This window comes from Tursiops truncatus, chromosome 15, assembly GCF_011762595.2.
Source record: "Tursiops truncatus isolate mTurTru1 chromosome 15, mTurTru1.mat.Y, whole genome shotgun sequence".
In the NCBI taxonomy this organism is placed as follows: Eukaryota; Metazoa; Chordata; class Mammalia; order Artiodactyla; family Delphinidae; genus Tursiops; species Tursiops truncatus.
Genome location: NC_047048.1, coordinates 71169034 through 71192254, shown reverse-complemented (window position 1 = coordinate 71192254; position 23221 = coordinate 71169034). Strand labels below are relative to the sequence as shown.

Genomic DNA, 23221 nt, shown 5'->3' with positions numbered 1-23221 from the left:
AGGTACACTGTACGAATCACCAAGTTAAAGAGGAAAATACGAATGCACCTTTAACTCTATTAAATGCTGTATTAACCTAATATGATGGCATTACTGTCATCAGCAAACAGACGCATTCCAGGAGTCTGGGCTTAACGGGCTTAACGGCTCCTTTGGCTTTGTCTCTGGATTATCGGTTCTTGTTCAAAGATCTAATTCTTTTTTTCACAAAGGTAAAATAAAAAGTAAAATAATAATAAAATAAGCAACAATACTAATACACAATGAACCAAAAGCAAACATAAACAGCTTTACAATCCTCAGCTAATAGAATTCTATCATCGTTCTAAAAATAAACTTGGTTCAAATAACCCCAACTGACGTTTCATTTGATCCTTCCTCTAACCATGGAGGAAAAGCAGGACAGTCGGAATTATGCTTGATTTTTACATACCGCAAACCTGAAACACAAACCTGAAAGAGAAAAGTCACTCATCCCAGCTCCCAGCTAAAGCCAGGGCCGTTCAACCCTCTTCTGACATAATCTGATGTTCATTCTACTAGTCTAAGTTACAAGGTACACCTATTTTCAAGCAACGTCCAACTCTCAGGTTGATGAAGGAATGTTATCATTAATTTTACACAGCTGGCAACCTCTCTGTATCACAAGGAAATCATTCTACCCAGGAAGCTGGGCACACAAGAAGTGAGAGGGTGGCATCTATTGGTGAAAAGTGTGTGCTGCAGTGGAAGTAGTCAGTGTGATTTGAAAAATATCAGTAATGTTAATAGTTTATGAAATGGGGGGTGGGTACAAAGGAAAGCCATATGGAACAGAGAAGTAAGGGAAAGCAAGAAAGCACTGAGATCAGCCCGGTGCTGTGTGACCACCTAGAGGGGTGGGATAGGGAGGGTAGGAGGGAGATGCAAGAGGGAGGGGATATGGGGATATATGTATACGTATAGCTGATTCACTTTGTTATACAGCAGAAACTAACACAACACTGTAAAGCAATTATATTCCAACAAAGATGTAAAATAAATAAATAAATAAAATAATAAAAAAAAGAAAGCATTGAGAAGTTCTAAAAATGATACCCATGACCACTTTGGGTAATCAATTTCCAGCTGTAATAGTTCTGATTCCTCTCTTTTAGAGCAGTTTTAAATCAGCCTCTTTGGGAGCAAGTTTTCTTTGGGAATGTACCTCTGGTTTTATAATGAAAGTCAACGGCAAATCAGTGGGGAAAGGGGTTTAGGTTACTGAAATTTACTTCATCGACGGTGCTTCAGGAAAGGAAGGGAGAAGGGAGGGGAAGTTAACGTTTATGAAATGCCTATTATGTTGAAGGCACTTTATAGGCATTACCACACTTAATTCTCACTCACACACAAAATCTATCCTATAGGTAGCAGTATTTTCTCCATTTTACAGTGAGGAAACTGAGGCACAGGGAGAAGAAACTGGCCCTAAAGTACTCAATAAATGGTAAAGTCAGGATGAGAAACCTAACAGTCTGACTGTAGTGATCTAAACTACCCAGGCATACACACCACCTCAACCAAAACAGTAGTCACTTAGTACACACAGGCATAATATATTTCCTTAGAAATAGACCCGACTACAACCTTATAAGACCCTCTAAATAAATGTGAAATCTCATATTTTCCTTTACAAAAACTAGGACGTAGAGAACAATCAATACACCCAATGAGTTATGCCTTTACAATACAGTAAATTACCATCAATCAGCCTTCTCCTCACTGAATCATCTTCTCAATACCTCTTCTTCCTTACACTGGCAGCTCAAAATCTCAGTAACATCAGCATCGAACTCCAATAGTGAGATGAAGAAAGAAAAAGAGACACGCGTTCCATTCAGAATTATTGGTGCTTGGAGTGAACATGGCATCAAAGACAAAAGATGCTCAATTCTGCTGTATTTCGCTTGAGTGATGAAGCATCGGGATTTTTAAGTAAATATGGTGACATTTGGGGAGGGAAATGATGTAAGTACTATATCTCGAGGAATGAAAAGAGTCCTACATCATCATTTTTCTTTCAGAGGTACTAGGCTACAAAAGCAAATACTACTTTCAAAACTCTAATAGAGATCCTGCCTTTGGATGGGGGTGAGAAAACTGGCATAAACCTTTTCCCTATCTTCTCAACATTTCATGTCCCAGGAATATAGATTACTGACCTGCCGAGAGTCCGTGTGAGAAAAAAAAAGGGAGGGGAAGCGAAGAAGAAAGACTGAAGAAAGAATCTGACAGCTCAAAGGAAGAAGAGTGAAAAAAGATAGGTCTAGGTAAATGAGACCACAATTCAATGTCATGGCTGTGGATTCGGCAGTAAGAAAAATAATTTACACTCACCTCAACTGAAAATGGAAAGCTCTGCTTTCTAGATTAATAACTAATTTACATTTCAAAATGTTTGGAAGCTTCTGATTGATGATGAGTAAATAATACTAAACGTAGAGTTGTTTTTCTTTTTCTTTTCTGACTTCAAATTTAGCAAAATTAAAGTAACTGACCCAAATCTGGCTTCAGTTGTAATGAGATTCAAACTTAAGAAATTTCAGGTTCTGATTACAGCAATTAGGAATCCCAGGCCTCCAGGGATTCTTTTGGTTCTTAATACCAACCTGGCAACATTTGGATACCTGGAGCATCTAACAATGTTTGCGGGGATATGATTACGCACACTCCTGTGACACAGGGTTTATGACTCAAGCAGAGCCTAGTTAGTTTATATAACCAGCACCAGATTGTAGCAGAGGGATACCACTGAATCAATCTACTCATTGCTAGTGAAACAAAAGACAACATAACTACAAAAAAGAAAAAAAAAAAGCTACAGAGACTTAAAGTATGTAACTCGCTTCTCAAAACTGAAAGGCTACAGCTACGTTAAAAAACAAAGGTAGCAATTATAAAAAGTTTCAATCTCTGTTTATGAATAGGTTTATGAAGTGATCAACCTGAAAACCACTACAAACAACCCGCTTGTCTATCAACAGAGGACTGGCTGAATAAACTACTGTACATCTTCACAACAGAATACTAAGCATCAGGGAAAAAAGTAATGAATATCCCTATATACTTCTGTGGAGTGATTCCTAGGACATACAGTTAAGTGAAAACAGAAAGGCAGATTAAAGTGTGTACAGCACACTTCTTACCTATGAATGGGAGTACAAACATACATGTATTTGTATACAGTTGGCCCTCCACGGATCATCCACAGTTGGCTGAATCCACAGATGCAGAACTCACAGGCATAGAGGGCCAACTATGGGACTTCAGCATCCTCCGATTTTGCCATGTGTTGCAGCTCCTGGAACCAATGCCCCACGGATGCTGAGGGATGACTGTATACATATAACCAAAATGAAACAACAAAAAAGGAGGAAACAAAGTAGAGGGAATAGGGACAGAAGCCAAATCTGAATAACTTTGTTTTGTAGTTTGCCTTTGGAACGAATTAGTTTGTATAATTATAAAGAGAAACAATAAAAAGCAATATCTAAAATCAGAAAGCAAATGAGAAAATAGCATGAGATGACTGGGGAAAACTGAACATCGACAAGGTATTTTATGGGATTAAAGAATTATTATTCTTAATTTTTAAAGGTATGATGATGGTATTGTGGTTATGTTTTTGTAAAGGGATCTTTACTCTTTTATAGGTATGTATGGAAATATTTAAAATGAAATATGCCTGGGATTTGCTTCAGAATAACCATGTGGTAGGAGTGGTGAACAGCGGCAGAGGAGGATTAGATAAAATAAAAATAGCCACGAGTTGATGATTGTTATAGCCGAGTGATGGGAATTCATTACATTCTATCTTACTAATGGAGGCTGGGATATTTAAGGATGTGCGTTTTTAAAACTCATCTTGAAATAAATGGACAATAAAAGACAGACGTTTGGGGAGTGTTTCTTTTGTTTCTACAAAACGGCAGATAAAGTTTCAAGTTGTAGATACCTGGGTTCCCTGAAAGCATAAGATGCACCCTTAAGAGTAGTAATGTAAACATGAGTAAATAAAACGTTTCTGCCACCATATCAATCGTGAGTTTAAATTATAAATAAGGTAGCAATAATTCTCATCTCCCACCAAATGTCTACTTTCTAAAGTGTACAGCCAAAAGTAAAAAGTGTCATCTAATAAGAAATGAGTACTTGATTATGCCCTGACAATTCAGTAAAGCTTCATAATAAAAACCCAAATAAATCCTTTTTTTTTTTTGCGGTACGCGGGCCTCTCACTGCTGTGGCCTCTCCCGTTGCGGAGCACAGGCTCCGGACGCGCAGGCTCAGCGGCCATGGCTCACGGGCCCAGACGCTCCGCTGCATGTGGGATCTTCCTGGACGGGGGCACGAACCCATGTCCCATGCAACGGCAGGCGGACTCTCAACCACCGCGCCACCAGGGAAGCCCCCAAATAAATCTTGTTTGGAGCCCTGATCTAGGAAAGAATGGTTACGATAAAGTCTCATAAAATCATAGGCTTTTTCCCTCCAGGGAAAAACTCAGTGCTAAAGTTTATCCTTCCCTACCACAAAAAGCCATCTGAATGGCTTGTAACTATCCACGCAACCCAAACAATCAATCTTGTTCAGGTTCTGTTACTTTTATCAAATTAATTTTGAGTTAACAGTTTGGTGGTTTTATATCCTGATGGACCCATTATCACACAACTTCAGGGGGATGTTAGCTTAGCTCTTTGTGCTGCATTAGGATTCTATTTTTAATTTCTCTGATACATCAAGGAAAAATCTAAAAGTGTACTAAATATTTCCCCCCCCAAAATAAGGGCGCTAATTTACTTCACCTGAAGGGCTCACCATCGCCCCCTCCCCCCTTCCTTGCACACCCACACCCCTAGATTCCAAACACCATTGCTTAGGACTTCCTGGCCATTCCACACCCCTTAATGCCTCCACACACACACTTCCCTCTCTCTGTCTCTGTGCTTACAATGTCCTTTCCCGCCTTCTCTAGCTCGAGAATTCCTATTCATCTTTCAAAACACACTTCAAGGGCTTCCCTGGTGGTGCAGTGGTTGAGAACACGGGTTTGAGCCCTGGTCCAGGAAGATCCCACATGCTGCGGAGCAACTAAGCCCATGCGCCACAACTACTGAACCTGCGCTCTAGAGCCCGTGAGCCACAACTACTGTAGCCTGCACGCCTAAAGCCCATGCTCCACGACAAAAGAAGCCACCGCAACGAGAAGCCCCTGCACTTTAACCAAGAGTAGCCCCCACGCAGCAACGAAGACCCAACGCAGCCAAAAATTAATTAATTAAATTTTAAAAAACAAAAAACGAACAAAAAAACCCAAAATACACTTCAAATGAGACTTCTTGATGCCTCCCCTGGGGTTCTTTGTACTGAAGTTCTTGCTCTCTCTTCTGGGCTCCTACTACACGTTTTTATATGTACTTTATGGACAGAATTTACCAGAATATCTAGAGAGAGGCCATAAAGTATAGGTGGTTAAGAGTCTAGGCTCTAGAGCCAAATCCCTGCTGTGCCATTTGCTATCTGTATAACTTTATTCAAGTACTTACTCCCTTTAAGACTCAGTGTTCTCATCCATAAAATGGCAATAATAGTGCCTACCTCCTGGGATGGTTATAAGGACTGAGCTAATATACTTAAAGAATCTTACACCAATGCCTGGCACAAAGTAAGTTCTCAATAAATGTAAGCTATTATTAGCACAAGGTATCAAAATTATTTGATTGTCTTTTCTGCTACGCTATGTACTTTCTCAGGGTAGTGACTAAATATGTTGAATTAATCCAGAGACTGCCTCTGAGTTTAACTGAAAAGTATGTACTAACAATAAGCTAGGCAATTGCAAGGTGTTAGGAATACAGAGATGAGTAAAAATCCCAGCCGTCAAGGATCTTACAGTCTTGGCTGTTCACACAAAGAGGACTTCAGTGTCCAGAGGTTGAATTAGTAAGTGGGGGCCAGCTATTACCAACTCTTTTTAAAGAATAAGTCATAAGAAATCTGGAGACAACTTTATTTGAATAAATAGGGAACTTGCTCCAAAACCTAATATACCAAGAGCTGATAATCAGCAATCCTTGCAAAGTTAGTAAGATTGAAAAGTACTGTCGTTCATCTAGGTCTGCAGAAGCTCTGGCTAATTCCATTTAGACTAAAACCAGGGAAATCTAAGCATTGATAGAATTAAAAAAAACATATCTCACTCTATTTTTTTTTAATTTAAGCGAGTAATATGTTAATATTGTAATATATTCCCACTTTAAAAAGTTAAAACTGAAGTTCTTCTCCTCAAAGGCAGTGACTCTTATCAAGTAGTTTTATATCCTATCTTTTTTATCTATACAGTTGCATATGTACGTAACAGAAATATGTAGCATGGTTTGCAGTTTTTTAAAAATTTACACAAATGGTATCACACAGCTTGCATTATTCTGCATTTTATCATTATTATATAATAAATTCCTATAATATACACAGGTATATTTCTCAGCTCTATCCTCTTACCATTGATCTGTGTTTTCTTCTGGCAATATCGCAATGCTTTTGTTATTGTGGTGTTGTACACATAAATCCAACCTCATTGTCTTCTTTTTCAAAAGTATCTTGGATATTTTTATGCAATTACACTTCCATATAGGAACTAACTATGGTATAATGTTTAAACATCTGGTTATCTAGGTTCTCAAATATAATGATATAAAATTTTAAACAATAATATTCTCTTCCCATTCTTACATTGTTCTATCTCTAGTAACATTCTCTCCCCTTTCCTCTACTATAGTTTAGGGTATCTTCTTCCTTTTTAATTTGATCAATTCTGCCAAATGTCGGTTCCTTTCAAAGAAGCAACTTTTGGTTTTACTGACCCAAATTTTGTTTGTTTTCTATTTCATTAAATTCTGCTTTTACCTTTATTTTTCTCTTATTTACAATCTTTCTTGTATTCTAAAAAGAAAATACAATTAAGGCTATGAATCTTCCTATGAATACCGTTTTTGCTTCATCCCACAGGTTTAAATGACAGTGATCTGGATTTTGTGCGGTTCTTATAATTCATTTCTCAACATTTTATAATTTCTGTTTTGATTTTATCTTTAAAACAAGAATTATTCAGAAATATACTTTTACATTTCCAAGTGTAATAAAGTGGCTTTGGCTACTTTATTCTTGTTAATTTCCAATTTTATTTATTATAGTTGGTGAATGTGGCCTGGATGACTTCTGTACTGAGATTTTTTTCAAGCACTTTAAAACGTAGTCAAATTTTGTGACTATTCCATATATGTTTTAAAATTTTCACGAATATTTGAAAAGTGTTCCTATTTTCTGTTTTATCAACCGTGTTCATTGTGTTAGTTTTGGTTTTTTATCTAACAGAAGTATCAAATTTTGAGAGAAGAATATGTAAGCCATCAACTATGACTGCAGTTTTCTCGTTGCTCCTTGTATTTCTATTGGTTTGGGATAAATATATATGCTTTGGGATAAATATATATAGGTTCATGACTTTTGTCCTCTGGATCAAGCACACCTTTTAGCAACTTAAAATATGCCCCTTTCCCAGGTAATGTTCCTTTGTCTTGGATTCTATCTTATCTGATATTAATATTGTTTCACCGACTTTCTTTTAGGAATATTTGCCTACCGTATCTTTTTCCATTCCTCTGTTTTAAACTTTTTGGTGATATTTTCTTTTAGCTATATCTCTTATAAACAGTATTTTGCTGAATTTTGACTGTTATTTTTATCCAGAGTTATTTTATCCAGACTATTATTTTATCCAGAGTCTCCACATTCACGAGTGCAGTGATTTTAATGCACTCGTGTGTATTGGGATTACTGATGTGCTTATGATGGACTGCTACCCTGTGTGTCATTCTGCTCCTTACATACACTCACCGTGTCCTGCTTCAGACTTTGTACTTCTTCCCTCCCCCTTCCCATGCCTGGCTTCCCCTCTTTATTCAGGTCTTGCTGAATATCATTGTTCATCACTCTCTTACTGTGCTTTTTTTTTTTAAATAGCCACTATTACCTGAACTGGTATATTACCTGACTTAAGGTCTGTTTCCCTCACCACAGTCAACTCCAGGAGAGCCTGGGTCTTGTCTGTCTTGTTCACCCTCTTGGTACTAAGCCTTCTTAGACGAAAATATTACAGTGTGTTTTTGGAAGATCTATGAGCCAAAGTGGGTTTAAGCTGACAGCTTTTCGTGGCTTTACGATGGCAAAATGGGAGGGTTTGAATTCTCATAAAAGCAACATTCATTTCCAAAAATGCATCTGTTTATAGACTATGAAATACTAATTGGAGAGAATATTGCATTTGCAAGCACTTTTTATTTACACTTTAATATGCCTCAAAAATTAAAGGAAATCTTTGTTGCTTTTTCAATTTGGCAAATAAGGCAATTCAATTTTAGAAATGCAACAAGAATTCAGTTTCAGATGAAAATATGAAGTTTTTTGTCAGTATCAAGTTCTGCCACTGTTGATGATTTAGTTACTTCCCATTTGCCATTTTGGGCAAAAAGTTTCATTTCAAAATAGCAATTGCCTTCACAGGAAGAAAGAGAATATCTTCTTTATAACTAAATACTGCCCGCTGGGAAATCAGAAAGTCTGTAAGAGATGGCTGGGGGAACAGGACGGCTAGTCTGACACACATCCTTCTTCAAGCTTAGTGAGGTTACTCAGAACACTTTGTTCACTCAACAAACTGGTTCCTTCTATGCCAGATGTCACTTTCAAATGTACATTTTCCTGATTTTCGGTACTGCTTTGGTACCTCCAATAAGAGTACAGGAGACTCAAAAGGGGAGTAAAAAGGAAATTTTAAAGTCATGCAATGTTAATAAAATACGAATACATGTGATTTTAGAATTTCTATAGTACCTAACAGGAAAGAAAGAAGAAATTTATGTGAATTTAGCAGGTTAGGATCATGCATAAGGTAGGTTAAAACACAGATTACTGGGCACTGTCTCCAGAGATTCTGATTTAGTGTGTCTCGGGTGTGGCCTGAGAAACCATTTCCAACAGGTTTCCAGGTGATGCTGACACTGCTGGCCTGGGAATCACACTTTGGGAAACACTCTTTGAGACTATTATTTTAAATGCTTGATTTGGGATGAAGGTGATACAGCAAGAATATCAAGGCATTAAAAATAGTTTTCATCTGCTCTTTGGAACTTTTTGGTGTAGTAGCTCATATATACTCCACCTCAACTGTCTTTCATTGTTTATCTTGAAATTCTCTTAAAAGAGAATTTTAAAATAAATTCTCCTGAAATTTTCAAGGTAAAATTAGAATAAAATTTTATATGTCAGGATGGGTTGGCTCAGACACACTGTGGACATATACAAATCCAAATGATTTAGAGCACAAGTCCCCAGATCAAATGTCCTAAAAATGCCAGACAGGTTAGATACTTAATACAAGTGAGTGAAGTCGATCAGATCTTGAGGAGAACTAGAGAGGTCAGACCCGAAGAGGCAGCTGCTACTCAGCTCCGGACAGCCATCAACCAAAAATGCAGGTCTTTTACGGTCAGCTCTTCCAAGCTTTCAAAAGAAGCTGGAGTTCCGACATTTCATGTAGAAGCTCTCAATTTTTAAACATAGGCAACTAATTTAAAACTTTTAAATACTGTGGAGGACACACAAAAACGGTGTGTGGGCTGGATGATGCCAGTTTATAACCTCTGATAAGTCTCAGGACCTTTCTCCTGCACCAGCCAGGAATAATACAGGTTGGGCAATGTGCTAACCTAGTCACTGTGCTCATGGGCCCACTCCCTCCAACAGTTATCTCCTTCCCAGATAAAAAGCTCTCTCTCTAAAGACCTACTAAAGCCCCTTTGCATAAGTAGCCTGCCTATCAAAATAAGTTCTCTGGCAATGATCTTAGTATGGGAAGGCTGTGGCAGAGAGAAGTGAATTCTTCAAACACTGGAACTGCTGATCCCAAATTAATGATTAGCTTAAAGTGACTGGAATCTCAGGATCATTAACTAGACCTGGGAATACAGATTTGAGGATTCTTAAGCATTCTGTCACAATGGTGATGTGATTTGGTACCCAGAAGTTGTTTCATCTTTACCTAAAGACTCACTAAACTGAGAAAATCAGTCCTTACAAAGATGTCCACGACAACTCCAGAGGCAACATGGAATCGCAAACATGAAGATTCAAATCTCTGAGTCTACTCTGATTAACAGTGTCGGCCTGGAACACTGTGTTAAGAAGGATTCTGAAGGTGGATCCTGACTCAGTGGAAAATATGAATGCCAAAGACCTAGAAGAGAGGAATGGCAGCAGACGTGCCCCATATTTGGCCTCTTCTATATAGTAGGTAACAACACTACACCTGTGTTCACAAAATCTAGTCTTCCTGTAGTACATTAATATAGCAACCAATACAATGTTTTCAAAACATAAGTAGGATCAAGTCACATCTTGCCAGTAGCTTTCCATTTCACTCAGACTAAAAGCTAAAGTCCTTATTATTACACAAAAGCCCTAACGTTGTCTGACTCCCCATTACATCTCTGATCTCATTTCCTGCTACAACACATCCCCTTGATGCCATTCCAAACATACTATTCACTTCACTGTTCTGCAAACACACTAAGCAAGTTCCTGCCTCAGGACCTTTACATTTGCTACTCCAGCTGCCTGGAAAGCTCTTTCTCTGGGTAGTCACGAAGTTCACTCTCTCATCTTCTTACCAATGAGAACTTCCTTAACTCATTATTTTAAATTGCTACAAATTTACACACACACACACACTCCCTCCCTCTCCCTCTCCTTCCCTTCCCCACCAATCTCCTTTTCCTGCTTCAAACTTGCTACAACACTTACCACTATCTGACACGCTAAACATTTTACTTCCTTATTTTCCTTCTTCTAAAATGAAACCTCCAAGAGGGATAAGTTTTTGACTGTTCTGTTCACCACTATATCCCTAGAAGAGTGTCAAGCACATACTGCACTCAAAGAGCTAATAAATAAATGAGTGAACAAACAGATGATAAAACGAATGAACCTGGGTCCTAACATGGGTTCAGGGACCAATCGGTTAAATAACCTCAGGTGAATTATTCTGGTCCTCAAAAGGACCAGTTTAGTTGTATAAACTATGACATTCCTGTTACTCAACAAAAGCAGAAACTATGTTATGGAAGAATGACATCATTTCCTCTAGACCGGTCAGTAGGATAGGAGAAAGCCAGGACTAGAGAGCCTCCCCAAATCCAAATCTATGTGCAAACTAAGTTCTTATAAACAACAGAATTATGACAGAATTTAAGAGTGTAAAAATTAAATACTCCTAAAGAGAAAATCCTTTTCTAGAAAAGGAATGCAGACTCCTTAGCTTTTTTTTTTTGCACATTTTTTTTTTTTACTGCCTCTACACATTAAATCTCTGTGAACATTAACAAGTGTCCGTGGTTGAGGGAGAAATGTTCCACAGCAGAAAGAGGAAATACACACCCTGTTTTTCCTATGAAACTTTGGAATTATGTAATATCCAGCCTCGGACAAAATCCAGAATAATCCTCTCAGAGAGACTGAAATTAGGATAATGGTTAGCCAAACAACAAAGACACTACAAAATAGCGCTAACTGCCCTCCAGTCTAATTCTTAAATATAAGATCACAATCCCAGATAAACTAGTAAAGACAGTGCATCTTCACTGGATGACTAAATATTTCTTTTACCATTAACAAATTCAAACTCAATAAAAGGAAAAATGGCAAGTGAATAAGTAATTACTAAACCAAAAAAGATGCCACTAATTAATTGGGGGCCCTCGGAACAGCTCAAATGTCAGTCAAAATGTTGTCTCAGACTCCTGAGGCTCTTAGCCCAGGAGCTGCCGCCAGGCGCGTTTAGAGGAGCTGTGAGCTGCACAATAAAATGCTCAAGCACTTTGCACTTTCAGTGAAATGACAGAATTGGATGTGTGATATTTCAAACAACTTTCCCCCGCAGACATGACCATCTGCTTCCAAGTCTACTTACGAACTCATAGTCTCCATCCTGTGGAACTTTCCAATCTGAAGAGTTCTTCAGTGGGCCAGGGACACTCTTGCCAAAGCTGTTGATTTGATTTTCCTTTTCTTTTTGTTCAAAGTATTCAAGGAAAGATGGTCTTGCAGGCTGCATGGTCTCATCCCTTCCTGAAAACCAAGAAAAACAAAAGATGAAATACAGTATCTCAGATTTCAGATAAGTTTAGTAAATGGATCTGTCTCCAGATGGGCTAAGGTCATGGAATCAGTGGCTTTTTGTTAGATAAAGAGTCCTTCAAGATTCTAGTGAAAACTATAGGAAAAAGCACAAATGCTCACTCAAAATACTTTTCATAGAATTTCAGAGGATTATAGCCCCCCCCAGGGTCCCTTTTTCTAAATGGGAAGACTTAGTGATGCAATAACTCTACATCAGCTACAAGTAATACTTTTTGGATCCCCTATAGCAAAGAGTTCCTATAACATTTAGACCGAAAACTGAGAAGCAAGCCAAAATATTTATTAATCATTTACATATATAATATGCTCTACAGGAATTAGAGTCAGGAAGGGGGGATGATATCATAGTGATTGATTTCCCTTGGCAAAATCATAATCTAATTTGAATAATGAGAAAAATAGGCATGAAAAAGAAAATCTAAGTAAATCACAACCCACTCCATGAAATATTATATAACTTTTTTTTTTTTTTTTTTTTTGGCGGTGTGCGGGCCTTTCACTGTTGTGGCCTCTCCCGTTGCGGAGCACAGGCTCCAGAGGCGCAGGCTCAGCGGCCATGGCTCACGGGCCCAGACGCTCTGCGGCATGTGGGATCTTCCCGGACCGGGGCACGAACCTGCATCCCCTGCATCGGCAGGCGGACTCTCAACCACTGCGCCACCAGGGAAGCCCTATATAACTTTTAAATATGATAAAGGAGAAAAAAATAAGATATTATATATACAGTACAATCTCAACTCTGTAAAACCATACACATAAGAGAAAAAAAAAAGACTAGAAAAAAATATACCAAAATGTTAACAGGATTTGTCTCTGATAGTAGGATTATAGGTGATTTTATTTAATTCTTTTAAATATTTTTTAAAAGAAGACAGTATAGGATAAATATTAAATAGATAGAACTGATTGTAAGAGTTACATGTGCCCAGGAGATGAAGAAATCTTGCAAGATGGGTGGTCAGGGAAGACTGGTAGAAGGGCTTAGGTTAGCAGTCACATAGCAGGGTAGCTATATAGCAGAGCAGAATCAGTAGTTATGTAACAGCAGTTACCATATGAGAGCAGAATACAGCAGTTACTAGTTAGAACTAGTAACAATCACCGAAAGAATAACTTTACCTGGCATGACTTAAAAACCTAGTTAGCTGAATGCACCTACTTCACGGCAGTCTTATACTGGGAAGTACAGAAGTTTTTTTTTCAGTACTTTGCATGAACATGTGGATTTATACTGCCTTTTCCCCCAGGAACCAGAAAAAAGGACCAAAAGGTTCAGAGCCTTAAGAAGTGAATGGGTAATAGTCCAGGAGATAAAGAACAGCAAGTATTTCCTCTCCAAGAACCCTTGTTCCAGGCAGTCTTATCTCTTGACATCTGCCTAGTCCCAGTTTCGAGCCAGCGCCCTGACTGCCTCTCAGATATTTGTCATCTTACTCACCATCACCACTGCCAAGTTCAACAGCAGCCAATCTCAGATTTGCCCACTTCCAGATGCTGCCAATAGCTTACTTCACTGTTGCCCCCTCATTTATTAGGGATCAAACACAATATGTGCTAGGACCAGTCAACAATTATGTGCTGAATGTCTGTTTTGTTTTGTCTGTTCTAGGTACGATGTTAAGTGCTTTTCACGCTTATTTTGTTTACTTTTTAAATTAAATTTAAGGTATTATTTCATAATACAGTTCTGAAGGAAATGCAACAAAACTTGTAAAAATGGGGGTGTTTTGAATTTCCTGACAAGTTCGGATGGAAAGTCCTTTTGATGAGTGCCTTCCTCTGGGACCACCAGAGGAGAAGGCTGGCTTGGAGACAACTCTGTAGCAAACCTACCCATAATCCTACACATCAGAAGGGGCGTTTAGAGGGCCTCCTGAGCCGAGCAGCTGTGACAGTGCTATAGATGGCTGAAATACGCAGTATGCAGTGTACTTTTATACAAAATATTCTGCGACTTCCCTGGCAGTCCAGTGGTTAAGACTTCACGCTCCCAATGCAGGGGGTGTGGATTCGATCCCTGGTTGGGGAACTAAGATGCCACACGGTGCAGCCATAAAACAAATCCGGACCAGATACTAGGTTCAGACCAGCTGAAGAGAATAGAAAGTCTAGAAACAAAGCAGAAAGCCCAAATGGATATCCAAACAACTGGATAGCTGTTTGAAAAAAGATTAAATTGTATCCACACCTCATACCTTCAACCAGGAAAACTCCAAATGGATAAGAGCTCTAACTGTAAAAATGGAAACCATAAGTACTAGAAGAAAACATGTGTGAATGCAATGTGTTTAAAACCTGAATGAGGAAAAAGGCTTTTTAACATACCATGACAAAAACCCAGATGCAATTAAAAAAACAAAAAGGATGTTTTCTTTGTGTGAAGGAAATATCACAGATTTTTAAAAATTAATAAGCACAAATAGGGACTTCCCTGGTGGTCCAGTGGTTAAGAATCCACCTTCCAATGCAGGGGACATGGGTTCGAACCGTGGTCGGGGAACTAAGATCCCACATGCCGCAGGGCAACTAAGCCTGTGTGCCACAATTAGAGAGAAGCCCACGCACCACAAGGAAGAGCCCGCACCCCGCAACGGAAGATCATGCATGCCTCAGCGAAGATCCCATCTGCTGCAACTAAGATCTGACGCATGGCCAAAAATAAAATAAATTAAAAAATAAAAATTAAGCACACATTCACTATAAGCCAAGATGAAAGACAAATGACGAACTCGAATATTGGCAACAAGTAACCATAAAGGTTTTAAAAAAATTTTCTTTAAAAAATAAATTTTAGAGTTCTTTATATCTTAGGAAGATAAGCTCCCAAATATATAAAGAATTCCAAAAATTAAGGAAAAGAAGACCCAAAAAAAGGTAGAAACATGGGCTAAAGATAGTATACACACAAAGATACCCAATTAGTCCTTAAACATGAAAAAAACGTGTAGGTTCACTCATGAGAGAAATTCAAATCAAAATTACTTGGAGATGCGATTTCTTACATTTCAATTTGGCAAAAGTCAAAAGCTTGATAACACCCCATCTGCTGGTAAGGACGTGGCAACACAGGCACTCTCATACGTTGCTGAATTTGGATGCAAAGTAGTACAAGCCCTATGAAGGGGATCTGGCAATATTTAATTATCAAAATATGAAACTGAAGAAGGTACAAAAAATGCTGGTGTGTTGAATTTAAACCGAGGTATCAACATGAACTCATGATTTATTAAAAAAATTTTTGCTGAGCTTTTTTTATTAAAAGGTCTTGAAGCGATGGCTACCCCATTAGCAATGAGCACTCAGATTTTGGTTTCCAAATACCATTCCCCACCACAAGGAGCTAAGCCTTCTTAAGAGAAATAGCTGATTCCAGGTCTAGGGCAGGAAAAGTACAAAGCGAGCCTGGAATATCTTTTTGTGCCAAAAAAAACAAGTACTCACAAACTGACACGGACATATCAATAGGACACAGAAGCCACCTTGAGAGGCTCCCACCGGTAAATTCTGGGACACTGAGCATCAAAAACAAAACAAAACAAAACAAAACAAAAAACACTGAATAAAAAGAGTCCATGAGCTCAGAGTAATAATCTAAAAGTGAAGGGGGTTAGGAGAGAAGGGAAAAGCTCTTCTTTAGAAAAATCACCACCTGACAACTGTATTGTGGTAATAAAAGAGGGTACAGTTGACTCTGTATCTGCAGGTTCCGCATCTGTGGATTCAACCAACCAGGACTCGAAAATATTAAAAGAAAAAAAAAAATCCAGAAAGTTCCAAAAAGCAAAACTAGAATTTGCTCCAAGCCAGCAACTATTTACATGTCAGTTATATTATATTTACAACTATTTACATAACGTTTACATTGTATTAGGTATTATAAGTAATCTAGAGATGATTTAAAGTATACAGGAAGATATGGGAAGGTTATATGCAAATACTATGCTGCTTCATATAAGGGACTTGAGCATCTGCAAGCATCTGTGGATTCTGGTACCCGTGGTGGGTCCTGGAAACAATCCCCCACCTATACCAAGGAAGCACTTTATCCTCTTTCTTAGGAAATACACACAAAACAGAATATCTCCTTTTTTTGAAGATACACACAATATTTGAGGGTAAGTTGTATATATCATGCATCAATCTCTCCTCATTACTTCTGCCATTTCATGTCTGTTTACACAGCCTTCTCTATAAATGCACAAAGAAATGACTGAAATGTGTTCATCAATAAAAATGGTAACTTCTGGAGAGAAATAACAGATAATTTAAAATAGGTTCTTTTGTGGAACTGTTACAAAAACCATAAAGACATAATTTAAAAAAAAACATCATATCCAACAATAAAAATTGTATAATTGGTACAATATACTTCTATGATGCCTCAGTAATTCCCTTCAGTTGCAATACAGGTGGATTTTAGAAATTCAAGTCTTTAAACTGGAGATGAAACACTAACAATAACATCTCTATGGTCTAAATCTAAACTATGTCATAAAGATCAAAGAAACATCTCTTAAGCTAGAGTAGAATTGTTTGTCTAATTTCTATCACTGTTTAGATGAGAAAATGAGAACATTTGCTTTCTACATATTTGAATTCCTCTATATTTGATAACAATAGCCCTTTGCAACTCACTTAAAGATCTCTAATATTTTTGGAGTTAAAATACCTAATATTCTTTGTCCCTCTCAACAACTAAGGGTCACAAATAAGAAACTCTATCTAAAATGCCTTTCGTTTCACCTTTTGATATCAGTATCAGGGACCTGATTATATCTAATATTTATTAGAAATCAATGTTGCAAAACTATGGTGAATTTTGTAATAAGAGAAGTTTTTAATCTAATCACACATTCAGGTATAACCCAGGAGTAAAATGGACACGCATATAAGAAACTTAATTATAGTGAAATGATTAGTTAAACGGTTGCGTGCACAGGATTTCAGAACAGCTAAAACTGATTTTGGAGGCAGCACAATACACTACAAAAATCCCTAACCTGGGGTTCAACGATCTAGATTCTGGTCCTGACTATATGATCTTGATTAAACCATAGGTTCCAATCTACAAAAGAAGCCATGAACCATATTATTTCTAGTGTCCCACTGCAGCTGTGAAAGTTCCATGATACTATCACTTGACAGTGGCTTATGACAACATATTTCTGCCTAGGTACTGATAAACATTCAAAAGGAATTCTTACTCCGGAGGGATGATGACACTTGATCGTCTCTAATCTAAAATATGCCACAAATTAGATGTGCGTGGACATAAACCAAAGACCAGACCTACTCAACAAATATTTGTGACAAGACTGTCTCTGATTCTTTGAGTTTCTTTTTGTTGTTGTTAGTGGTGTTTGGGGGGCTTTTTAAAAATAGATGGAAGAGGTGACTAAATTCTCCTTGGCCCAAAACTGTAATAAAAATATCATCAATAGATATAGGTTATTAAAATGTTTTATATAACTAAAGCTGAAGAAATGAATGAATCAACTGAGAGGGGAAGACACCTCAACTGGCAAGAAACAACATGCATTCAAAAACAGGTGTATTTTTGATCCCTGTATTTAGTGATTCCAGAAGTTAACTGTTTACACCACAATGATTCCTTATATGGGAGGGCGCTTCACCACTGTACTTAGTTTATTGGAGGAAATAGCACTTCTATTGTGACCTACATTTTCTTAATAACACTGTAATTAATTAGAGCACCTGTTCACAGTTTGACTTTATAGACTGATAATAATTTTCAGTAAACAGATCTGCATTACTATCACAATTAGTATCTACAATAGCATATTTGCAAAAACGGCCTCTATAATTCCAAGTAGCCTTGGTATCCTTGCCCTTTACTAGTGCCCTCCCACAGTGACTCTAGGCCTGGCCGTGTGACTTGCTATGGCCACTGCAATAGCAAATTTATTGCAAGCAGGGACTTGAAAAGTGCTTGCACATCCTATTACCATGTAAATAAACCTAGTGGGCATGCTAGATGGCAGAATACTATGTGGAGAGAGACTTTGACCAGGTGGTCTTAGCTGAAGCCTTCAGGAGTCAGCCAGCTCCAGCTGACCACTAGTTTTTTTTTTTTTTAATTTACTTATTTATTTTTGGCTGTTTTGGGTCTTCGTTGCTGTGCATAGGCTTCTCATTGCAGTGGCTTCTCTTGTTGCAGAGCATGGGCTCTAGGCACGCAGGCTTCAGCAGTTGTGGCATGCAGGCTCAGTAGCTGTGGCTCACGGGCTCTAGAGCGCAGGCTCAGCAGCTGTGGCGCACAGGTTTAGTTGCTCCACTTCCTGGAGCAGGGCTCGAACCCGTGTCCCCTGCATTGGCAGGCGGATTCCTAACCACTGCACCACCAAGGAAGTCCCTGACCACTAGGTTTTGAGGTGGTTTGCTACACAGAAAAAACTAACTGATACAGTATCTGAGATCTGTCTCAATCTCTCTCCATCACACCCACACACACCAACCTATATCTACAAAAAGAGTTCCAGTCTTTAGGAACTCAGGTTTCAAATTCAACTAACATTGATTGAATACTTTCTAAGTTTCAGGTTTTCCACCAGATGCTTCCACAGGATGTTGCCATCCACACTTCATGAACACCATGTAAATAAAGTAGGAGGGAGGAGGATCTGTGCTTGTTGGCACCTACCAAGTGCTACAACAATGTTTCATTTCATTTCATCCTCCCATCTTTTGAGGTATGTACTATTATTTCCACTTTCTAGATGAGAAATTTGCTTACGGTTATACAAGGATAGGATCTGAACCCTGATCATCAGGCTTTAAGGCTGGTGAGCTGCCTTTCATACTGCAAATTGTCTAAAATCAAAATGAGAATTCTTGACATATCCAAACTGCCGTTAGGTTGAGCATAGAAAGACTAGGGGAATGAAATTTTCCCAGTAACCTTATCCCTGGACTCTTCTTTCGGCACTCCTGAGCGAGACCATCAAGCGGTGCTGAAAAGTGTGAGAGAATCATTCCCAGCTGACTAAAGGCAATGCTGTCCCCAGGGCTTCTGCTGGCTGGTGGGCTTTCTGTTTCAATGTGAGCCAGGGTATTTTTTTTCAGACATATCCCAGGAAATGAAGACGTTCCACTGAATGATAATACCAGAAACCTGAAGCCGTTGGGAGAATGAACTCAGCAGAAAAGTCGAACTTTGAAAACACCATGTCTTGCTCTGATTCTTTTATCTGATGCAGGGAATGCATGAATTCCTGTACTATGACTGGCCCGTTCTTCTTTGTAAGCAGCACTGGCAAGCTAAATGGACAATCTGTCAAAGTCCACAAAGGGGCAAATTCATAAGCAACTGTATCTTATATTTATTTTTCTTTGAAGAATGCTATGTGGGACTTCCCTGGTGGTCCAGTGGTTAAGAATCCGGCTCCCAATGCAGGGGACATGGGTTCAATCCCTGGTCGGGGAACTAAGATCCCACATGCCGTGGGGCAACTAAGCCCACACGCAACAATTGCTGAGCCCGTGCACTCTAGAGCCCGTATGCCACAACTAGAGAGCCCGCATGCCACAACTACTGAGCCCACATGCCACAACTAGAGAGAAGCCCATGCACCGCAAACGAAGATCCCGTGTGCCGCGACTAAGACCTGGCGCAGCCAAATAAATAATTGTTTTTAAAGTTCTAAAACTAGATTGTAAACAAATCGGGTATATCCTTACAATGGAATATTATTCAGCCATAAAAAGAAATGAAGTACTGATATATGCTGTAACACTGATAAACCTTGAAAACATTAAACTAAGTGAAAGAAGCCAAATACAAAGACCACATTTTATATGATTCCATTTATATAAAATATTCAGAATAGGCAAATCCTTAGAGACAGAAAGCATGTTAATGGCTGCCTGGGGATGGAGGAAAGGGTAATGAGAAGTGACTGCTAACAGGATTGTGGTTTATTTGGGGGATGATGAAAATGTCTGGAATTTGACAGTGGTTATGATTGCACAACCCTGCTAATGTATTTTTAAAAACCACAGAACTGTACCTTAGAATGGTGAATTTTATATGTGAATTATATCTCAATTAAAAATAATAAATTAAAAAAATTAGACTGTGGTGATGGTTGCATAACTCTATAAATATACTAAAAAACACTGAATTGTATGCTTTAAACGAGTGAATTATATTTCAATAATTCTTTTTTAAAAAACAGAAAGATCCCTTTTCTCTACTGTTTACTTTTATTTCTGGATTCACATGAACTATAACACAATGCCAAGGTAGTCATAATTGGCCAGGAGCTTGACCAAAGACTGAGGTCCATCTTTTCCTTTGGAATGACCAACCACTAGACATTAAACTTTATGCCCTTCCATTTTAAATGTTCATTTTCAAGACTGTCACCAAGTAAACCACAATGGTCAACCTACTCTTTCCTTAATTTCTACAATAACTCTTTTCTACCTGTTCAAAGTAGAGAACTCGGAAAAGCCTACATTTTCTTCTCTGTTTCAAGCATGAATACTTGCAAGAAAACAACTCAAATAATCCCTCACATGTTTTCTTCTGGCTTGGAATAATATGCCTTATCATAAGGTTGTTTGTTTTGTTTTTTAATCTAACATTTATTATGTGTGTGGTTTTTGGTTTTGGTTTTGTGACTGGGCATCTAAGTGCTTTACATGTATTAATTCATTTAATTACACAAGTTACTATCCAAGTTTCTGTATGTGGCCATAAATATTCCTTTGAATGTTCTTTGAAACCACTAAGAATTGCCAGAACCATGAGTTATAAGGTTCCCCAGAGTCTAACTTTTGAATAACTCTTCCAGGAACCAGTTTTGGTAACTCTGCCTCTGTGTAAACTGACTTGACTTCTGGGCAATGAAGCTCTGGATCTTTAAGTCTAGTGTGCTACCATATGTCTATTCGAAGGGATCTAAATCCAGATTTCAAGGGGTTACTAACTAGAGCCATAGAGGCAGCACACCTAAAAAGATACATACAAAAGGTTTACCGGTGAGAACGATCCATACCTTGGTCATTGCAACGATTTCCTAATTGGCCTCACCGTTTCCAGTCTTTTCAAACTCCATATCATCCAACTGACTGTCCTAAAAAACCACTTTGTTACATCACTTTTCTGATCAAAATGTCTTTCTATTACCCTATTACCAACAAAGTCAAGTTCAAACTTCTTACTTTGGCATTCAAGGTCCTCCAGTATCTGGTCAACACCCACTTCAGCCAAACTGAATGTTCAACATATATCCCCTCCTTTCTGACTCTGTACCTGCCTGGAATATCGTCCCCAGCTTTTCTGTATATCTAAGTTCTCACAAATCCTTCACCATTTTTCTGAACCACTTACCCAGCATTTGTCTTATTATTATATTACCACCTTTATATGTAGAGGTCCTAGCTCCTCAACTAAGTTATGTCAACATCAAATACCACTATCTGAGGCACCCGGAGTAATGTTCCAGGCACGTAAGGAATTAGAAAGAACGGTAATAGTACAGTAGGCACTCCATACATATTAGATAATGACAAATGTCATCTTCCCCTTTTAATCTACAAATCCCTGGTCAGCAGTAAACATGTCATTTGGTTTTTGTACACTACACAGTAACGACACATAGTGACTACCTAATAAATACTTTTTGGTGGGTATTAAATATTTATTTTTAACAAATACTCGTTCCAAGCTGATATTTTTTTTTAGAGCATAAACACTTAAGAGAATCATCTACTTTTTCTTTGGGACTCATTTAAATTCATCAAAATGTATCTCCATTTTCTTGCTGAGCAAGAGTAAGCAGGTCAGAACAGCTGAGAGCACCAGAAAAATATATTCCCCTAACTGATCAAAACCGATTTATCTGCTTCTTAGGTATAAGAGCCAAAGTATATCTTTTGGACTTTTTCCTTTATTCTTCATCACTACCACGCTACTGCTCTCTTTTGGAAAATAGATTTCCCCCATGGCTATTCTTGGCTCTCCTTTTACCAATTTAACTCTAATGGAGCAGCACCTTATCTTCCTCAAAAGACAGGCCTTGAGCCTTTCAGCCATGTCACACTGAGATCTGGTACTTTCATATCCTAACATGTGGTCTGGCAGGTGGTTTGAATGAATTTTCAGGCACCACATGTCTGTGCTTTTTGGCTTATCCCAAAAGAATCAAGAATGTTAACGGTTTCCAAAGATAAAAGTGAGCCCAGCATCTGGACATAATTAGAAAAACTGCACAAACAATTAGGATTTAGCCTCCACTCTGGCAGGATGACCTTGAATTATCTGTGTAACTGTGAGAAAAGTCTGAGGACCAAGATCTCTGCTCTTCTGCTGTAAATCCCACCCTAGAGGGAGATTCTGATAAATGCACAGTGAACCCCACTGATTATCTTTCAGGGATGGAAAAAAAAATCCAGTCAGTAATAAATTTCACAGTTTTAAGATAATAGTTTGAAACTTCACAAAGGAAGGCTCACATAGATTCAAAGTCTAGCCTTCTTTATAATCTACCATCTTACATTCTGAGCTACTGCTTAACAGATTCTCAAAACGTGTTATCCTGTTACCAAGGAATGTGAATCAATCTCTCTCTCTCTCCTCAGCACATTTTAAAAATATTACTGAAACTGACAAGTGACCTTCCTTTAGATCAACCATCTTCACGCCAGTGCTTAGACACAGAAGTGGAACTTACAAAACACCAGTTAATACCAAGGGTACAAACTAAAAAAAAGTAAAAAACATGACCAGCAAGAGAAAAGGAGTTAGGATGTAGAAATGTAGCTCAGGTTGAAGGAATTTTTAGGTCCAATGAAAAAAAACCACTGTCATACACTAAAAGACCCATTATTTACTATATACTTACTATACTACTTACCATTTTTAAGCATTTCTATGCTAAGCGTTTTCCATGTCTATCTCCTATCATCTTAACAACCTGAC

At 38.2% G+C, this 23221-nt stretch overlaps 1 protein-coding gene across 8 annotated transcripts in view; it reads right to left on the bottom strand.

Annotated features, from left to right (window-relative positions):
- The window catches only part of STK4 (serine/threonine kinase 4), a 127552-nt gene that overhangs the window by 63991 nt on the left and 40340 nt on the right, over positions 1-23221 (bottom strand). For all 8 annotated transcript variants that reach the window (XR_004522303.2, XM_033841236.2, XM_019943905.3 and 5 more), the window contains one exon: positions 12047-12204. Coding sequence is in view for 7 of the 8 variants with exons in the window: in XM_033841236.2 (XP_033697127.1) it covers positions 12047-12204 (158 nt within the window). In the remaining variant the exon portion in view is untranslated. The remainder of the gene's footprint in view (positions 1-12046; positions 12205-23221) is intronic.